The sequence below is a fragment of the Myotis nattereri genome (assembly GCF_964212035.1).
Source record: "Myotis nattereri genome assembly, chromosome: 6".
In the NCBI taxonomy this organism is placed as follows: Eukaryota; Metazoa; Chordata; class Mammalia; order Chiroptera; family Vespertilionidae; genus Myotis; species Myotis nattereri.
In genome coordinates, this window is record NC_138081.1 from 13,716,608 (window position 1) to 13,733,673 (window position 17,066).

The 17,066-nt window shown below is 44.5% G+C and overlaps 1 protein-coding gene across 1 annotated transcript; it reads right to left on the reverse strand.

The window, feature by feature from the left end:
- Positions 1-3,990: 3,990 nt before the first annotated feature.
- On the reverse strand, positions 3,991-14,641 carry TREML4 (triggering receptor expressed on myeloid cells like 4; the record flags this gene model as incomplete). Its single annotated transcript, XM_081094635.1, has 5 exons — positions 3,991-4,067; positions 4,581-4,717; positions 13,081-13,141; positions 14,048-14,395; positions 14,581-14,641. 5 exons carry the CDS (start codon positions 14,639-14,641, stop codon positions 3,991-3,993), a joined length of 684 nt encoding a protein of 227 aa, XP_080950761.1.
- Between the last annotated feature and the right edge of the window lie 2,425 nt (positions 14,642-17,066).

The window sequence follows — 17,066 nt, forward strand, 5'->3', positions numbered from 1 at the left end:
GTCTTGAGGATTTTGCCTATGTTCCACTATAGCTTCATTTCCTCCCCCTGCTTATTTTTGCTATTATTGACATATAAGTTGCATCGTTAAACATTATACGCCCACACAGTTTTATAGTTATTGCTGTATGCAGTTGTCTTTTAATCAAATGGAAGAGGAGTTATGAACAAATAGTATATTTAGAGTGTCTATTATATCTGCCAGTGTGGTTACGTTTCTAGTGTCCCTTATTTCTTCATATGGATTTGAGTTACTGTCCTTTCATTTCAGCCCAGTTGATTCCCTTTAGTATTTCTTAAGGGCAAGTCTGCTGGAACAGAATTCCCTCAGCTCTCTTTTAATTTCACGAACAATTTTTAGCCATATAATCCTTAGCTTACAGTCTCTTCCTGCTGGAATAACAAAGTCCCAAACATAACTGGAATTATTTAACACTCCTTTATTGATAATGGGCAAAACATATAAACAAAAAAACAAATCAGTAGAGATATAAAATATTTGAACAAAACCATCAATCAATTTGACTTCATTGACATTTATACAGTTAATAACTGAAAAATACATATTCTTTTCAAGTACATATTTTATAACATATGCTGGACCACACTATACAACTCAATAAATTGAAAAATATTGAAGTTATATAGAGTGTGTTCTATGATCATACTGGAATTAAATTACAAATAAAAAAGGGATACAATATCTAAATACTTAAATCACTGGGAATTAATCAACACATTTATTTCCAAATAAACTCAAGGGTTAAAGAAGAAATCATGGGAGCAACTAGAATGTATTTTGAACTTAAAAACACTATATAAAAATTGTCAGGATCTAGATAAAGCTGTCCTACAGAAACATGAGGTTTAAATGCTTATATTAGAAAAACAGAAAGGTATTCTTTTGGGTAGTATGCTAAGTGAAATCAGTCAGAAAGAGAAAGACAAATACAGTATGCTATCACTTATATATGAAATTTTTAAAAAGCCAAACTCAGAGAAGCAGAGAGTGGCGGTTACCAGGGGGTGGAAGGGAATGGGGAGATACTGGTCAAAAGGTAGAAACTTTCAGTTATAAGATCAACAAGTTCTGAGGATATAATATACAGCATGCTTACTATAGCTACTACTGGTAATACTGTGTCATAAATGAAAGTTGCTAAGAGCATGCATCTTAAATGTTCTCACTGCAAAAAAGAAATGGTTGTACGTGGTGAGATGAAGGTGCTAGCTAATGCTGTGATGGTAATCATATTGCAATGTTTAAGTGTATGAAATCAGCACGTTGTACACCTAAAACCTACACCATGTTATATGCTAAGTATATCTCAATAAAGCCGGGGGAAAGGAGAATAGAAAAGTTTAAAATCAATGCTCAAAGCTTTCACATTAAGACTCTTGAAAAGCAGAACAAATTTTAAATAAAAGTATATAAAAAAGGAAGTAAAAAATGAGTGGAAATCAATGAAATAGAATATAAGTAATAGAGAAAACTAACAAGCTACAGGTCTTTGAAAAAGTAATACTTTTATTAAACTTTAGCTAGACTAAGAAAAAAGAAAGAAACAAAAATGATAAAGGGACATTTCTACAGATCCCTACAGCTATTAAACGAATGTAATGATATGAAGTTCTTTGTGCCGATTAATTTAACAACTTAAATGAAATGGACCAATTAATTGAAACATACAACTTACCAAAACTAACACAAAAGAAATTTAAAATCTGGATAGCCTCATATTTATTTTACACAGTTCTTTTCGTTCTTTCATATGTTCTTGTTTAATATTTATCTCTGTAATCCATTTAGAATTCATTTTAGATTACAGTGTGAAGAGAAGGTAAAATATATTTTTTCCAAATACTTAAATATGCTCCAACTCCATTTGTTAAATAAACACACTAATGTGGCCTTAGCTGGTTTGGCGTAGTGATAGAGCATTGGCCTAAGGACCAAAGGGTCCCGGGTTTGATTCCGGTCAAGAGCACATATCTTGGTTGCAGGCTCCTCCCCGACCTGGCCTCTAGTTGGGGCTCATGCAGGAGGCAACCAATTGATGTGTTTCTCTCACACAAATGTTTCTTTCTCTCTTTCTCTCTCTCTTACAGGCTCCCTAAAAATCAATGGAAAAATATCCTCAGGTGAGGATTAACAAAGCCAAACCTATAAATGCACTGATGTGGGTGGCTCTTTGTGAGATACGAAATGTGGTATCCACACACTTGGACTGTTTCTGGTAACCCGTTATCTCTAGTCACCTCTGAGGCTGCCTTAAACAGTAGAATTTATAGAGATTCACTAACCTCCAAAAGCAAAGGGCGCTGCAGGGGGCCGCGCGTAATGGAATATGCTGCCGCACTGGGAAGCAGTGGCTGGGTGTGTGCACCCAGCAACGCGTGAAGCAAGCGCAGGAGAAAAGCATGTCACAATTTCTTTTACAAAAATGAAAAATACAATCACAGAAATAATGCTGGAGGTTTTCCAAGGTTACATTCAAATTCAAGGTTAAATGTCAAAGGCATTAGAGCGGTTGCCTCAGAGCCATAGGCAAGTGGGGAGAGGAACAGGCAATAAAAATAAAGCGAAGAAATGAAGCAAAAGTGGTGCCTCACATGGACAGGTGAAGGCCACGTGGCTGAGCTGAAAGGCACGGAACATGGGGTGACCACAGCTCCGTGCTCTCTGAGCGGTGGCCTTCCTCCTGGCTGGTGCTCAGCGGTCTGCCCTGGGACCACCACGTCAGAGGTCCATGGGGGGCACCGATTCTGAGTGGGCAATGCCAGGCCTTGCTGGATGTTAAATGTCCAGAATATGACACTGGCCTTTCCTTATTTCATGGATGTGAGTTCCTCTTCTGTTCCCTAAAGCATTTATCTTTCACTCGCAGTCAATTATTCTGTTTGTTCAACTCGCTCTTCTCTTTTAGGCTATGAATTTCCTCACATGTAGAGCAGCAAGCAGAATGGATGCTCGTTGTTCCATCTTTTTTAAATAGAGTTTATTGCGGCGAGATAGATTAATACAATTTTATAGGTTTCAGGTGTACCACTCTAGAATACGTCATTTGTATATTGTATTGTGTGTTCATCACCCCAAGTTAAGTCACCATTGATCCCCCTTCTTCTACCTCCCCCACCCCCCTTTCCCTCTGGTAATCACCTTGCTGTTGTTTGTGTCTATGAGGTTTTTTGTTTTGTGTTTTTGCTTAATTCTTTCACCTTTTCACCCAGCCCTGAAGCTCACCTCCTCTCTGACAGCTGTCCATCTGTTCTCTGCATCTGTGGGTCTGTTTCTATTTTGTTTTCTAGTTTATTTTGTTCATTAGATTCCACACATGAGTGAAATCATGTGGTGCTTGTCTTTCTCTGACTGGCTTATTTCCCTTAGCCTGGTGCTCTCCAGGTCCATCCATGTCCCATCTTCTTTGTGAACAAAAAATTTTGGGGTAATTGTCTTTTGCTCATGTTTTGAGCTGCTGAGTCATCTGTTCTTGCTGTTTTAATTGCATCTGATTTTCCCCCAACTTCTAGGAATTCCTCAGTTTCTGGTCTGCTGGTTACAGCCTTTCTTATTTTCTATTTTAGGGTTTATTTTAAGTCATTTTGATCTCACTTTAAGATGTCCAGGGTGGGAGGAGGCAGGCCGGGACTCATAGGCCATCTTGCTCATTTTCCCTGACACATTTTAGTTCAAGGGCTTGGATTTGGGCACAAGAGGAAATGCATAGGAAGTCATAGGCAGTGCAGAGGCGAGAAGCGGAAACCAGGAGAAATCGAGGTGTGCAGCTGAGGTGGGGTGAGAGAGCCCGGGACCCCTGAGAGGAGCCGGGGCAGAGGAGCGGGAAAGTGCTGAGCAGGGCTTTGGCCCACAGCGTGGAGGTGTTGAGCAAATGCCGGTAACCCTGCTGTGGGGGTGGGTGTGTGGGAAGGTCAGGGCCGGGGGAGCAGATCTCAGGTACTCAGTCCCTGGATGAAGGGTCACCACGGTGACCTAGGAGCTGCGGTCGTATCCAACAGCCTTGGGCTGCACAAGGCTGCGGGCTCCATGGTTAGGGCGTCTCTCAGTCGCTGGGCAGGGGGAGGAGAAGGAGGGTGCATCCTGAATCCATGGATGAGGCCAAATGCACCCAAGGGACCTGGGGCCCGGGCTGAGCGGCACAGTCAGAACCCTCCATCACTGCTGTCCTCACCGTGTCCTCGTGACCCTGAGGAGGGAGGAAAAGGAGGAAATTAACAAATGGAAGTGAATCCTTTCCCCAACATCTTCCCGACCCTTGCACCGACTTCCAGCCCAGCCACTTTGACTCCTTCTCTCTGCTTTCTCCTCCTGCCCTCCTTCGCCTCAGGATGGAGAATGAGACAGAGCCTGTGATGGGGGCTCTGGGAATGCGTCTGTCTCCAAGGTCCATTCCTTTTGAATGGAAGCAGTGAGGCCGAAATTATGAGAAATAATGAATATTTAGATTAGCCGCAGTTATAGATTTTCCCACCTTTGTGTCCTCTGGTTCCTGGCCATCTTTCTTGAGACAGAAGCGGTCCCAGCTCCTTGTCCCGCACCCCAGTCAAACCCCGCCCACTCACCCTGCGCCCAGCGCCTGTAGCTCAGGAGGACAAACAGGACAGACAGCGCCAGGCCCTTGGCCACGAAGAGTCCACACAGCACAGCCCCCAGCACGCTGCAGGCAGCCCAACCAGGGGCCAGGGGGGAACTTGATTTCCTGGTGGGAGGGGAGAGGGAGGATGGGCCTGGGCTGGGAGGTCAGCTGCTCCTGCAGCGTCCCTGAGCCAAGTCCTTGTGGCTGGAGTGGCTTGTATAAGGACCCCCTGAACGGACTGTGCAGGGGCAATGCACCCAGGAGATGGGGACAGGGTTCCAGGGGTGTCTCTGGGCCTGTGGGGAAACCGGTCATAGGGAACCTGGGAGTCTTGAATGGAGGAAAAGCCTGGCTCCAGGCAGAGATAGGGATCTGAGCTCAGTGGGGTGGGAAGGATAGAACCAGGGGAGTAGGAAGAAATCTACCAGCTCAGAAAAGGACAGGGCTGGCGCGGCCGGCATGGCTCAGTGGATGAACATCAACCTATGAACCAGGAAGTCAAGGTTCGATTCCCCATCAGGGCACATGCCTGGGCTGTGGGCTCAATTCCCAGTGGGGGGTGTGCAGAAGGCAGCCAATCCATGATTCTCTCTTATGATTGATGTTTCTTTCTCTCCCCTCCATTCCTCTCTCTGAAATCATTAAAAAAAATATTTTTAAAAGAAAGAAAGGGCCCTAACCAGTTTGGCTCAGTGGATAGAGCGTCGGCTTGCGGACTGAAGGGTCCCAGGTTTGATTCCGGCCAAGGGCATGTACCTTAGTTGCGGGCACATCCCCAGTAGGGGGTGTGCAGGAGACAGCTGATCGATATTTCTCTCTCATCGATGTTTCTAACTCTCTATCCCTCTCCTTTCCTCTCTGTAAAAATCAATAAAGTATATCAAAAAAAAGGAAGGAAGGAAGGAAGGAAGGAAGGAAGGAAGGAAGGAAGGAAGGAAGGAAGGAAGGAACTGGGCTGTGAGGCTGGACCATCAGCAGGAGGCTACTGAGACAGAAAAGAAAGGCAGATTTGGGGGGTACGGTGTGTGGGAGAAGGCTCCAGAATCAGAGTGAGGCAGACCAGGTGTGGGAGCCACACAGAGGGCCCCGGGAAGGACTCTCGGGTTCCAGCAGTCGGGAGCCTGGGTCTGGTTCCTGAGCCGCTGGGGGACAGTTTGGGACCAGCCGGCTCCTGCGACCTCTGGGCCTCATCCGCCCTGTGATGTCTTGGATGGTCCCTGAGATGCTTTGGGACTGCTAAACGCCCCCTCCTCACTCTGTGGGGCCGCCAGGGAGGGAGGAAGGACTGTGGCCCGCCCTCTGCACTCGCATTGGAGTTCCTCAGGGACATGGCACTTCACAGTGTCCTCACTATGCTGGCTGAGAGGTGTGAACTGACACTGGTGGTTGTTTTAATGGCTATGTCTTTGATCTGTAATAAGAGTGAACATCACTTGGGTGCCTTTTGGGTTTCCTCTTCTGGAAACTGCCTTTCACATGCTTTACCCATTTCCAGTGGGCTGCCTGTCTTTCTCCTGTTGGTTAGCATGGCTCCTTGTATATTACAGACTGTATTGCCGTGGTAGTTTTAGGCTTTCTCAGTTAATTTCTCCCGGCTTGTCATCTGCTTAAGAGCTTTCCCCATAGTGTTGTTCATTGAATAGAATCCTTCAAGCTTGATGTAATCATTTAAATTCTTTTTTTTTCCTTATGATTTGTGCTTTTGAAACTTTGTATAAGAAGTCCTTCCTCATCCCTAGGTCACATCTGCAGTTTCTTTGTTCTATTAACTTAATAATTTTATTTTTTATGTGTAGATCTTGAATTCATTTAAAGTTCATCTTTGTATTTACTGTTAGGTAGGGATCTTGGTTTTTTGTGTTTTTTTGGTTGATTATTTTATTTTTAAATTGATTTTAGAGAGAGGAAGGAAGAGACGGCAGGGTGTGAGGGGGGGAAGGGTGAGAGAGAAACATCGATTGGTTGCCTCCATCACATGCCCTGACTGGGGATCAAACCCTAGACCAGTGATGGCAAACCTTTTGAGCTCGGCGTGTCAGCATTTTGAAAACCCTAACTTAACTCTGGTGCCGTGTCACATATAGAAATTTTTTGATATTTGCAACCATAGTAAAAAAAAAAGATTTATATTTTTGATATTTATTTTATATATTCAAATGTAATTTAACAAAGAAAAATCAACCAAAAAAATGAGTTCACATGTCACTTCTGACATGCATGTCATAGGTTCGCCATCACAGCCCTAGACCCATAGGAACATAGGATGATGCTCCAGCCACTGAGCAACACTGGCCAGGGCGATTGTTTTAGTTTTTAATGTGCTCTGTCAGTTTCTCGAGGGCGTCTACCAAACAGTGGGCACTTTGTCCGCTGGTTCGTGGTGCTTCCTCCTCATGAAGTATGTTCCTGTATGACCGGGCGTCTGTCGGGAACTCTTTATCTGTCCCCTTGTTCAGTCGTCAGTTCTTGCAGCAGCACCACTCCTAGCAGTCGTATTACTTATTGGTACATCTTAATATTTGGTAGGATAAGCACTCTCTTCTTATTTTTATATTTTCATGGTTGACATAGCTATTCATGCATCTTTATTTTTCCATATAATTGTTTAGTAAGTTTATCAAGTTATTCAAATAATAATTAAACTGAAATTGTGTTTGGGATTCCATTTAGAGACTTTTCATTTTGGGAAACTGATATCTTTAGAATATTATTGTCTCATTCAATATCATAAATTATTTCTATTTATTGAGATTACTTACCTATGTCATTAAGTGGCATTCAAACTTTTCTCTATAGAGCTCTTGGTTAAATTAATTCTTTCTAGATACGATATAGATTTTATTATTAATATGAATCGTACTTTAAAAACATTTTTTTAATCCTCACCCAAGTATATGTTTTCCATTGATTTTTAGAGAGAGTGGAAGGGAGAAAGGGAGAGAGAAACATTGATGTGAGAGAGACACATCAATTGGTTGCGCCCCACATGTGCCCCCAATCGAGGCCGGGGATCAAACCTGCCACAGGTACATGCCCTTGCCCAGGAATTGAACCCCCGGCCTTTGGTGTGCGAGCTAACTCTGTAACCACTGAGCAACACCAGCCAGGTAATCATACCTGATTTTGATTAGATTTTCTAAGTGATTATTTCTAGTGTAGATAAATTACTTTTGGTTTATGTCATTTGATCTTGTATTTAGAAGCCTTGCTGAACTCTCTTGTGAGATCGATGGTTTATGGATCCTGTTTATTTTTTTTAGGTAGATGACACTTTTCCTCTTTAATCTTCTTTCCCCTTATCCGTTTCTGTTTCCTATGGCAATAGCCTGCAGCTCTGATACTATCTTAAGCACTAACGATGACTGTGAAAATACATAATTTGAATTTACACTTTTTCCACTACGTAATATTTACAGTAGTCATGGCTATACAATCTTTACCAAGTTATTTCTTATTATTTCTAGTTTACTAAGGGTTTTTTCTTATGATGATAAATGTGTTAAACTTTTCCAAATGCTACTTCGGCATCCGTTGACTTTTTTCTTGTAGTTGATTAATTTGGTTCTTTCATAGGTAGATTTTCTGAAGTGGAAGAATCCTTTTGGCCCTGGGACAAACCCCCAGGATCATAATACGTCCTTTTTAAGCACACTCTTGATTTCAGTAGCTGATACTTATTTTCATCTTTTACGCCATGCTAATCAGATAAATTAACCCATAATTTAATTTTCTTTTTTTCTCCTTCAGTGGTTTTGAGGCTAAGAGGACATTAGCCAATTAAAATGACCTGGGCAGCTTTTTCTTCTTTGTTATTTTCTGCAACATCTCGGATAACGCATGAACCACATGGGAGCGTGCTGGTTGGTGAAGATGGAGGTGCCAAAGTGGTGTCGCCAGGAGAGGGCGTGGACGCTGAGCCCTCCCGCTGCCCACGTCTCCCTGTGCCTGGCTTCCCTAGGCCTATCCTCAGTGCATCCTTTAGAATAAACCTTGAAACGAACTTAGACTTTTCCTACTAAGACCTCAATCTGGGTTTTAGAAAAGCAGAAATACTGTGAAAGACTGCAATAAGCTAAGGCATACATAATGAAACAACTTTTAGTATTGTCTCGGACAAGGACGTAATCTTATAGACATTGGAAAATTGGGATTTGAAGCAGTTAAGACTGTTTCTGCCAAGTAGACAAAAAGCTATTAATGTTAACCCTCCGCCAGCAGAGCATATACATACTAAGAGAAACAGGCATTGGCCAATCAACTCAGTGTCTACCACAGGCTGTCTCGAAGACTATGTGGAAGCATCGTTTTTCCTGGCCTTTCAGCAGCCAGCGGATGCCGTGGACCTATAGCTGCCTGGGTATTATACCATCGTGAGAAGCCCAGTGGATTTAAGTGCAATTAAGAGGCGCTTAGAAAGTATAGGAAGAAGACTTCAATACGTCGTTCTCAAATCATTGTTTATACAACAAGCCTGGAGATGACAGTGTTCTTATGACTCAAGCCCTAGAGGGGTTGTTTACACAGAAATATCACAGATGCCACGAGAAGAGCACATTATGGGTGGTAAGGAAAGAATAAAGAAAGGCTCTCAGCACAAGGCAGCAGTTTCTTCTGCTAAAGAAAACGTCTCCCAAATCGTTAGAAAAGGCATTTAAGCAGCAGGTGAGTCCCTCTGGATTTCCTGAAACATCTGTTTCTCCTTTAACTATGGCACAAGGTGCCCCGCCCAACGCTTCCTCACACGGTGACTGGGGCTACCAGCGGTGTGCAGAGGAAATCAGGTACAACTCCTACAACTTCAGTAGTTGAAGCAAGTGGTGAGTCTTCCCCAGCACTTATGGGGGTGGGGAGGGGAGGAGCCCAGAACAACCTCCAATAAAAGAAACTGCTGAGGAATGTGTTACCAGATTCTCAGCAACAAAATTAAGTTGTGAAGAGTGTTAAAGTAACCAGACAATTAAGGCACTGCGGTGAGATCTTACAGAAGTGCTTGCAAAGAAGCACCTTTCACATGCCTGGCCCTTGATGTTCATGCATTGGGACTCCAGAACTACCATGATATTGTGCAAAATCCAACGGCTCTTGGAACTATCAAGAGAAAAATGGACAACCAAGTATGTAAAATGCATGTGAATTTGCTGCAGGTGCCAGGTTAATGTTTATGAATCACAGAAGCAGTGACAATGGCAAGAGTGCTGCAGAGGGCTTCTGAAAGAAATTTTGTGAAGACCCCAGGTGAACCTGTGGAGAGCATGCCTGTATGTAACATCAAAACAGACACCACAAAACCCCCTGGTGGGAAGGCGGTGTGAAGTCTGAAGATGCCTGAGGTCAGCGCCTGGCGAAGCTCCAGGAGCAGCTTAGAGCCATTCATCAACAAGTACAGGTTCTGCCCCAAGTGCCTTTCCAGACGCTGAAGAAACGGAATGAGACATCTGAAAGGGGAAAGGCTAATAGGCAGAGATAAAAATCCAAGGGAAAGAGTGTAAGCAAATGAAATTAAAGGAAAAGCAATGAGCCAAAGAGAAAACAGCCAGTGTTGGCGCCGAAATCTGATGAAGATGATACTGAACTATGAGCTATGGTGAGAAAAGGCAGTTAAGTCTGGATATAAACAAACGCCCTGGAGATAAGCTTGGGAAAGTCGTTCATATAATACCATCAAGAGAGCCTTCGCTGAGACCTTCCAACCCGGATGAGGTAGAGACAGGCTCTGAGACCCTGAACACAACGCTGAGAAAACTGGAGAGTAGGTTGCTGTGTGTCTGAGAAAAAGACCACGAAAACCTCGTGATAAGGAAATAATGATGTCCAAGAAGTTCATTCCCAGGAAAAAACAGCAGTTGGAAAAGTGATTGCTGGATGTCAATAATCAGTTAAATTCCTGAAAATATGAACACAAATCTGAGAAAGCTCCATCCTCAGAGTCTGAAGGCAGCAGGGTGAGTCAGTGAGTCAGACACAGTGATGCCCAATCAGGCCACGTCCCTTAACTGCACCTCTGGTCCTGGGGAAATTTTTTCTTGTAATATTGGGACATATTCTGAAGAAATGTTTGTTACGTACCCAGAACATATGACTTGGATGCCACACTTATTATTTAATTGCATGTTGATGATCTCACTATTTTCCTTAAGAGATACTGTGTAAAACGAAACTTCATGCCATATGTACATGACTTATTGGCTTGTAATCCTATATAATAAAAGCCTAATATGCTAAGTGCCCAGTCGACCGGCATTTTCTAGTGTTTTAGAATTTGTCCACTCCTGGGATTTCAAAGAGTATTCATTCAGGATAGATTTATTTAAAAATCTTTGTAGAATGTGTAGCTATTCTTTTTCTTCAATTTGATGTTTTATTTATATATTTTATGTTCATCAATTTTGTCAGGAGTCGGCCTACCTTATTAAACTTTTCAAAGAACAAGTTGTAAGTTTTCTTCATCTCCACATTTTAAATCCCTTTCAGTGGTTCTCCACCTTCCTCATGCCGTGACCCTTTAATACAGCTCCTCATGTTGTGGTGACCCCCAACCATAACATTATTTTCGTTGCTACTTCATAACTGTAATTTTGCTACTGTTATGAATTGTAATGGAAATATCTGATATGCAGGATGTATTTAAGCGACCCCTGTGAAAGGGTTGTTCGACCCCCAAAGGGGTCGCGACCTACAGGTTGAGAACCGCTGCTTTAGTTGATTTTAGGCCCTCACCATTATTATTTTTCTCTCTTCTATTTCTTCAGGCTTGTTCTGTTCCTCACTTTCCATTTTCGTAAATTAAGTGCTTAGCTCATTTATTTATATCCTTTTATGTTTCTGACAAATGTATTTAAAGTTCTTAATTTTCCCTCTAAATATTAGCTCTGCCTCATAATTTTTTATATGTAACATTTATACTATCATGATATATTATTATATACTTAATTATTTATATGTAATATATCAATAACTATTATTTTGTTTCAAAACACGCTATTTTAGCTTCAGTTCTATGAATTCACAATTTTATTGCATTATGTTTAGAGAATTTATTCCGTATCATATTAATTCTTTGGAATTTATTCAAGCTTCTTTATTTCCTCATACAAGGTCTACTTTTGTAAATGGTCTCTGTGTATTAAAAAATGTATATTATTTGTTTTTATTTACAGAGTGTTTTATATATGTGTGTACACATGTATATTTATAAATAATGTATTTTATTAAGTATTCATAATACATTTATAAGTTGAAAACATTTTAAAATTTTAAATAGATATTTTATATATTTCAAAATAGTATTTATTTTAAGATATAGTTTATTATATTCTAGAGGCCCAGTGCATGAAATCCGTGCTTGGTGGTTGGGGCGGGAGGTCCCTTAGCCTGGACCGCACCCTCTCCAATCTGGGACCTCTGGCTCCTAACCGCTCACCTATCTGGCTGCCTGATCTCCCCTAACCTCTTTGCCTGCCTGCCTGATCCCCCTAACTGCCCTCCCCTGCCGGCCTGATTGCCCCTAACTGCCTCTGCCTCTGCCTCTGCCTCCAGCACTGTGGCTTTGTCTGGAAGGACGTTCGGATGGATGTCCGAATAGCTGTCCAGAAGATGTCTGGTCTAATTAGCATATTATCCTTTTATTAATATAGATTATAAATATATGTTATAATAAATATAACATTTGTAAGTGTTATATAAATATGTATGATACCTGAAATTTATTAATCTTCTGGTTTAGAACTTCAGTTCCTGTTTATTTTTTGCTTCATTGATCTATATACTCTTTTGAGAGGGATGTGACTCTCCAACTACAATTATTTACTTTTCCTTGCAGTTCTGAGAGTGCGGCTTGGTATATTTTATGGCCATACATGTAGGTACATATATTTATGATGGATCTATTTTCTTATTGAGGTGTGCCTCTTATCAGTACTTATTATAATCCACCTGGCTTGGAGTTTGGAGAAGAAAGGAATTAGGGAGCAAATATCCATGGGCAGTTGGCCATCTATTTCCATCAGTGCTCCACTGCTTTTGCTGCGCCTCCTGGCCCCCTGGCGCACCTGTGACCTGGGCTGCTGCAGCCTATTTCTGTGGCGAAGGGGAGGCCATGACAGTCTCAAGGTGCATGACTGCAAGAGTCAAGAGCAGAAATCAAAAGTGTCCTCTCACCTGTTTCTTGCTATGGCTCCAGCCACTGTTTGCCCCAGACATGCCCACCGTTCGACACACACCGACACAGCCTCCAGCTCCCACAGTGTTTTGGCTCCATTTGGTCTCATTCCAGAAACCCATGGCTACCCTTTCTATAGTTCCTCCAGAGTTCATGACCTGTATCGTCCTCCCCAACTTTGCATCTGAGCCCCTGGGGCTTCTCTGCAGCACCCTGGGCCTCAATCATCTTGGAAGAATCTTGGGTTTCTGCTTCACGATTCTGAGGCTGCACGAGCTACCTGGCCGTCCCTTCAGGACCCTCCCTCCTGGTGAGACTCCTGACCTACCTGAGCGCAGATCCATTGAGGGAAGGTGGGCCAGAGGTCCCCCCTGGAGAAGTGATCAGAACTGAGAAGGACATAAGAAAACAATGGCTGCTCAGGAGACCAGAATACAGCATGGGATTAACCTCCAAACCCTTGGAAGGACGTATAGAGGAGACGGCACCTCAGGGCCCGGTAGGCCAGGGGTAACTGGGGCTCGGGATCATTACAACCAACGGAAGCCAGGCTGGCACTGGCCCAAAGAGAGGAGTTTCTCCCTGAGCTGGTGGTAAGCAAGGGGCGGAGCTGGGACATGCAGGTACAGGGTCTTTTAGGATAGACTTGCCTCCTGGGACACCCCGCCCATCCACGGCTGTCTTCCTGGTCAGATCACATGGGGCACATTTTCCTCCCTGGGTCTTAAGCCCTGAATCCAGCTGCCACCAGCCCCGGCCCAGGGGCTCAGCCCCCAGCAGCAGGCCTCCATGGTGCCCCTGCCCCGAGTCTGAGCTTCCCAGGCTACTGGCCACCCTTGTCCTCTCCTTGCGCTGAGACTTTGACCTACCTGTCCTTTCCAAGGGCCAGGTGGTGGTCCCCATCGGAGAAGGGGTCGGGGCTAGAGAGAAAAGAAAGTAGGCAATGACTTTCCGGGGCCAGAAGACAGAATGGGGTCTGGTCCCAACGCTGTGAGAGGAAGTAGACAACCCAGAGATAGTCCCTCGGGGTCCCTTAGGCCAGGGGCGACTTGTGACTAAGGTCTGTACACCAGAGGTGTGGGTGTGTGTGTGTAAGAAAAAGAGAGTCATAGAGAGACTCCTGGCCAGTGAGTCCTAAGCCTCTCTTCCCACCAGCGGGAGCCGGAATGGGCAGAAAGGAACAAAGGCGACAGCCCTTCTCCGGAGACAGGGGGCTCAACCCCCTTGGACATCTGGAGCGGTGTTTGGCCCAGGCCCTGGGAGGGAGGGGCCATTTCCTCAAGAAAGGAGCTTACCTGGAGACACCAGCAGGCTGATGTTTCTGAGAACAGTGACCGTGTTTTCAGACGAGTTGTAGGGTCCACACCAGTAGAAGCCGGAGTCCCTCTCGGTCAGCTGAGCTGTGCTGATGTTGAAGAAACCAGCATCTGGCACGTCCCAGATTGTGTAGCGAGAATCCTGAGTTACTGCTGTTCGGGGCTCAGAGCTGGTGACTAACCTGGTACAGCGATCTGGAGATGTCTGCCGACACCAGGTTTTCTGCCTGTAGGATCCTCCCGTGGGAGAGTACTGGCATCGCACCCAGAGTGTCTGCCCCGCCACGTCATGGAGCTCCTCAGGTACAACTTGCTGTCCCTGGGAACCTGGAGAACAAGCCCTCACGTCAGGGCCCTGGCTGGACCCAGCCACCCCCGTCACAGGGTGTGGAAGGAGAGAAGGACCAATGTCTGATGCCCACACCCAGAAAATGGTCCCCAAAGCCAGCCCCCTGGTCACAGAGACACCCTGCTCCCTGTCCCCGCTCTCTCCCTTACTTCCTGCATCTCACCTGAGGCCAGGAACACCAGCAGGACAGGTGGCAGAAGGAGGCATGGGGCTCCCCAGGCCATGCTACCCCCAACCTGTTTCTGACGGTGGCGGACAGAAGGAAAGGGGAGGCCTCTGGGGCGAGGGAACCAGACGCTGGACCTAATTCTGCCCCAGCGTCCCAGCGTCTCTGAAATGGGAGAATTGAGAAAGCCCAACACCTTGACTGGGGAAGTGGTTGGCCTGAGAGGCAGGCTCTGTGGGCGAGGGGAGGGAGGAGCAGCCAGGCCTGGGTCCACCAGCTGAGGGGGCCACCAGCTGAGGGTCTGTCGCTGACCTGGAGACCTCAGCTCTGACTCAGTTGCTTCCTTTTGCCTAACTTCTCCCCATCTTTATCGCTCCACACTGTCCACCTATCACACTCCTTCGTTGTTGCTGGTGGAACCTCTGCGAATGTCCAAGAAGAAACCATGGTGCAAGAGAAACTGTTCCTCTTTTCTGTCTCTCTGTGCAGCCTATGAACGGTTGGGGGCCCTTGGTGCCTGACCGCAGTCATGAATCCCTCTGGTACCCACGGTACACAGGGCCCCCCCTCCCAGGCAAGGTAGGTCAGTAATGTGCTTTTACTCTAGGAGGTTGGGGAGGGCAGAGTTTCAATTCCAGGGACTGTAAGGATGGTCCCTGGGAAAGGTGGGGTCCAGGGGAGGTGGGAGGGAGGAAAGGGAACCCTGAATGGGGATTCTCAGAGGGGAGGGCAGGAGGCAGTGGGTCAGTTGGGTTGGGGGAGGAGAAGGCAGGGAAGGGGGCTCAACGTCATGTCCATATCTTCAGCTCTCACTCCCTAATGGTGCTCAATCAATTGGTGTTGATTAAAGGCATTTGTGAGTGGGGGAAAAGAAGAAACATCTTTTTGTTTTAATGATGTGTGTGTAACCCTAACTGGTTTGGCTCAGTGGATAGAGCATCGGCCTGCAGACTGAAAGGTCCCAGGTTCGATTCCGGTCAAGGGCATGTACCTTTGTTACGGGCACATCCCCAGTAGGAGGTGTGCAGGAGGCAGCTGATTGATGTTTCTCTCTCATCGCTGTTCCTCTCTATCCCTCTCCCTTCCTCTCTGTAAAAAATCAATAAAATATATTTTAAAAAAATAAAAAATACACAGCCATTTCTTAAAAGATAATAATAATAATGTGTGTGTAAAAATATATGGAGGGGAAAAAATGGCCAAAGTTGGAACAGCCTGAACAACAAAATAAAGTGGCTTTGAATTATAACCTAAAATATAAAATAAATACCCATGAGTTTGTACTAATATAAATAAATGATTGAATAAATAAGTGGGGAGAATAGACAAATCTCCCATGCAAAAGAATCCCAATAATTTATGTTGACACTCGGTCCTTAAAGAGGGGCAGCGTAACTCCCCCTCCCTTAAGTATGTGCTGTCCTTAGTGACTTCCCTCCAAAGAACACGGGATGGAAGTGGGGTAAGAGTAGCTTACCGTGGAAAAACCTGGCACCACTTCAGCCTGGTGATCAAGGGTAAGATCAACAGTGATTATTGTGTTGATAGCATCTACCCTTGCTAGGGTGTGATGAGACTGGCACTTTACTCTTTGATCTTCCTCTCCCAAACCCGTAAGCCTCAGAGAAAAAAAATCAAACAACTCTCAAATGAGGTGCATTACAAAATACCTGACCAGTACTCCTCAGAACTATCAAAGTCATCAAAAATAAGGAAATTCGCCCAGCTGGTGTGGCTCGGTGGCTGAGCATCAAACCAGGAACCAGAGGGTCAAGGTTCGATTCCTGGTCAGGGCACATGCATGGGTTGTGGGCTCGACCCCCAGTAGGGGGTGTGCAGGAGGCAGCTGATCCATGATTCTTTGTCATCATTGATGTTTCTATCCCTCTCCCTTCCTCTCTCTGAAATTAAAATAAATAAATAAATAAAAAGGAAATTCTGAGAAACTGGTATAGCCAAGGGCCCCCTAAAGAGAGATGACGACCAAATGTCACCAAGTATCCTGGATGGGATTCTGGGACAAAAAAAGGACATTAGGTAAAAGTTAAGGAAATCTGAACGAGGTATATGTCATGATTGATTGATTGATTGATTGATTGTGACAATATGCCATGTTCATGTAAGATATTAGTAAGAGTGGAAACTGGGTGTCTGGAAACTCCCTTTAATAACCTCGTTACTTTTCTGAAATCTAAACCTATTCTAAAATTTTAAAAAATGTAGACAGACTATTTGTACAAAACCTATTTGTAAATACTCAATAACTAACAACAAAAAGGAAAGTAATTTTAAGAATGTAGTTTGGTTGGGCATAAAGAATACTGATTGCAGCCCTGGCCAGTTTGGCTCACTGGTTGGAACATCGGCCTGCCTACCTAAGGGTCACAGGTTCGATTCCCGGTCAAAGGCCCATACCTCGGTTACAGGCTCCCCAGCCCTGGTCTGCGCATGCAGGAGGCAACCGGTGTTTCCCTCTCTCTATC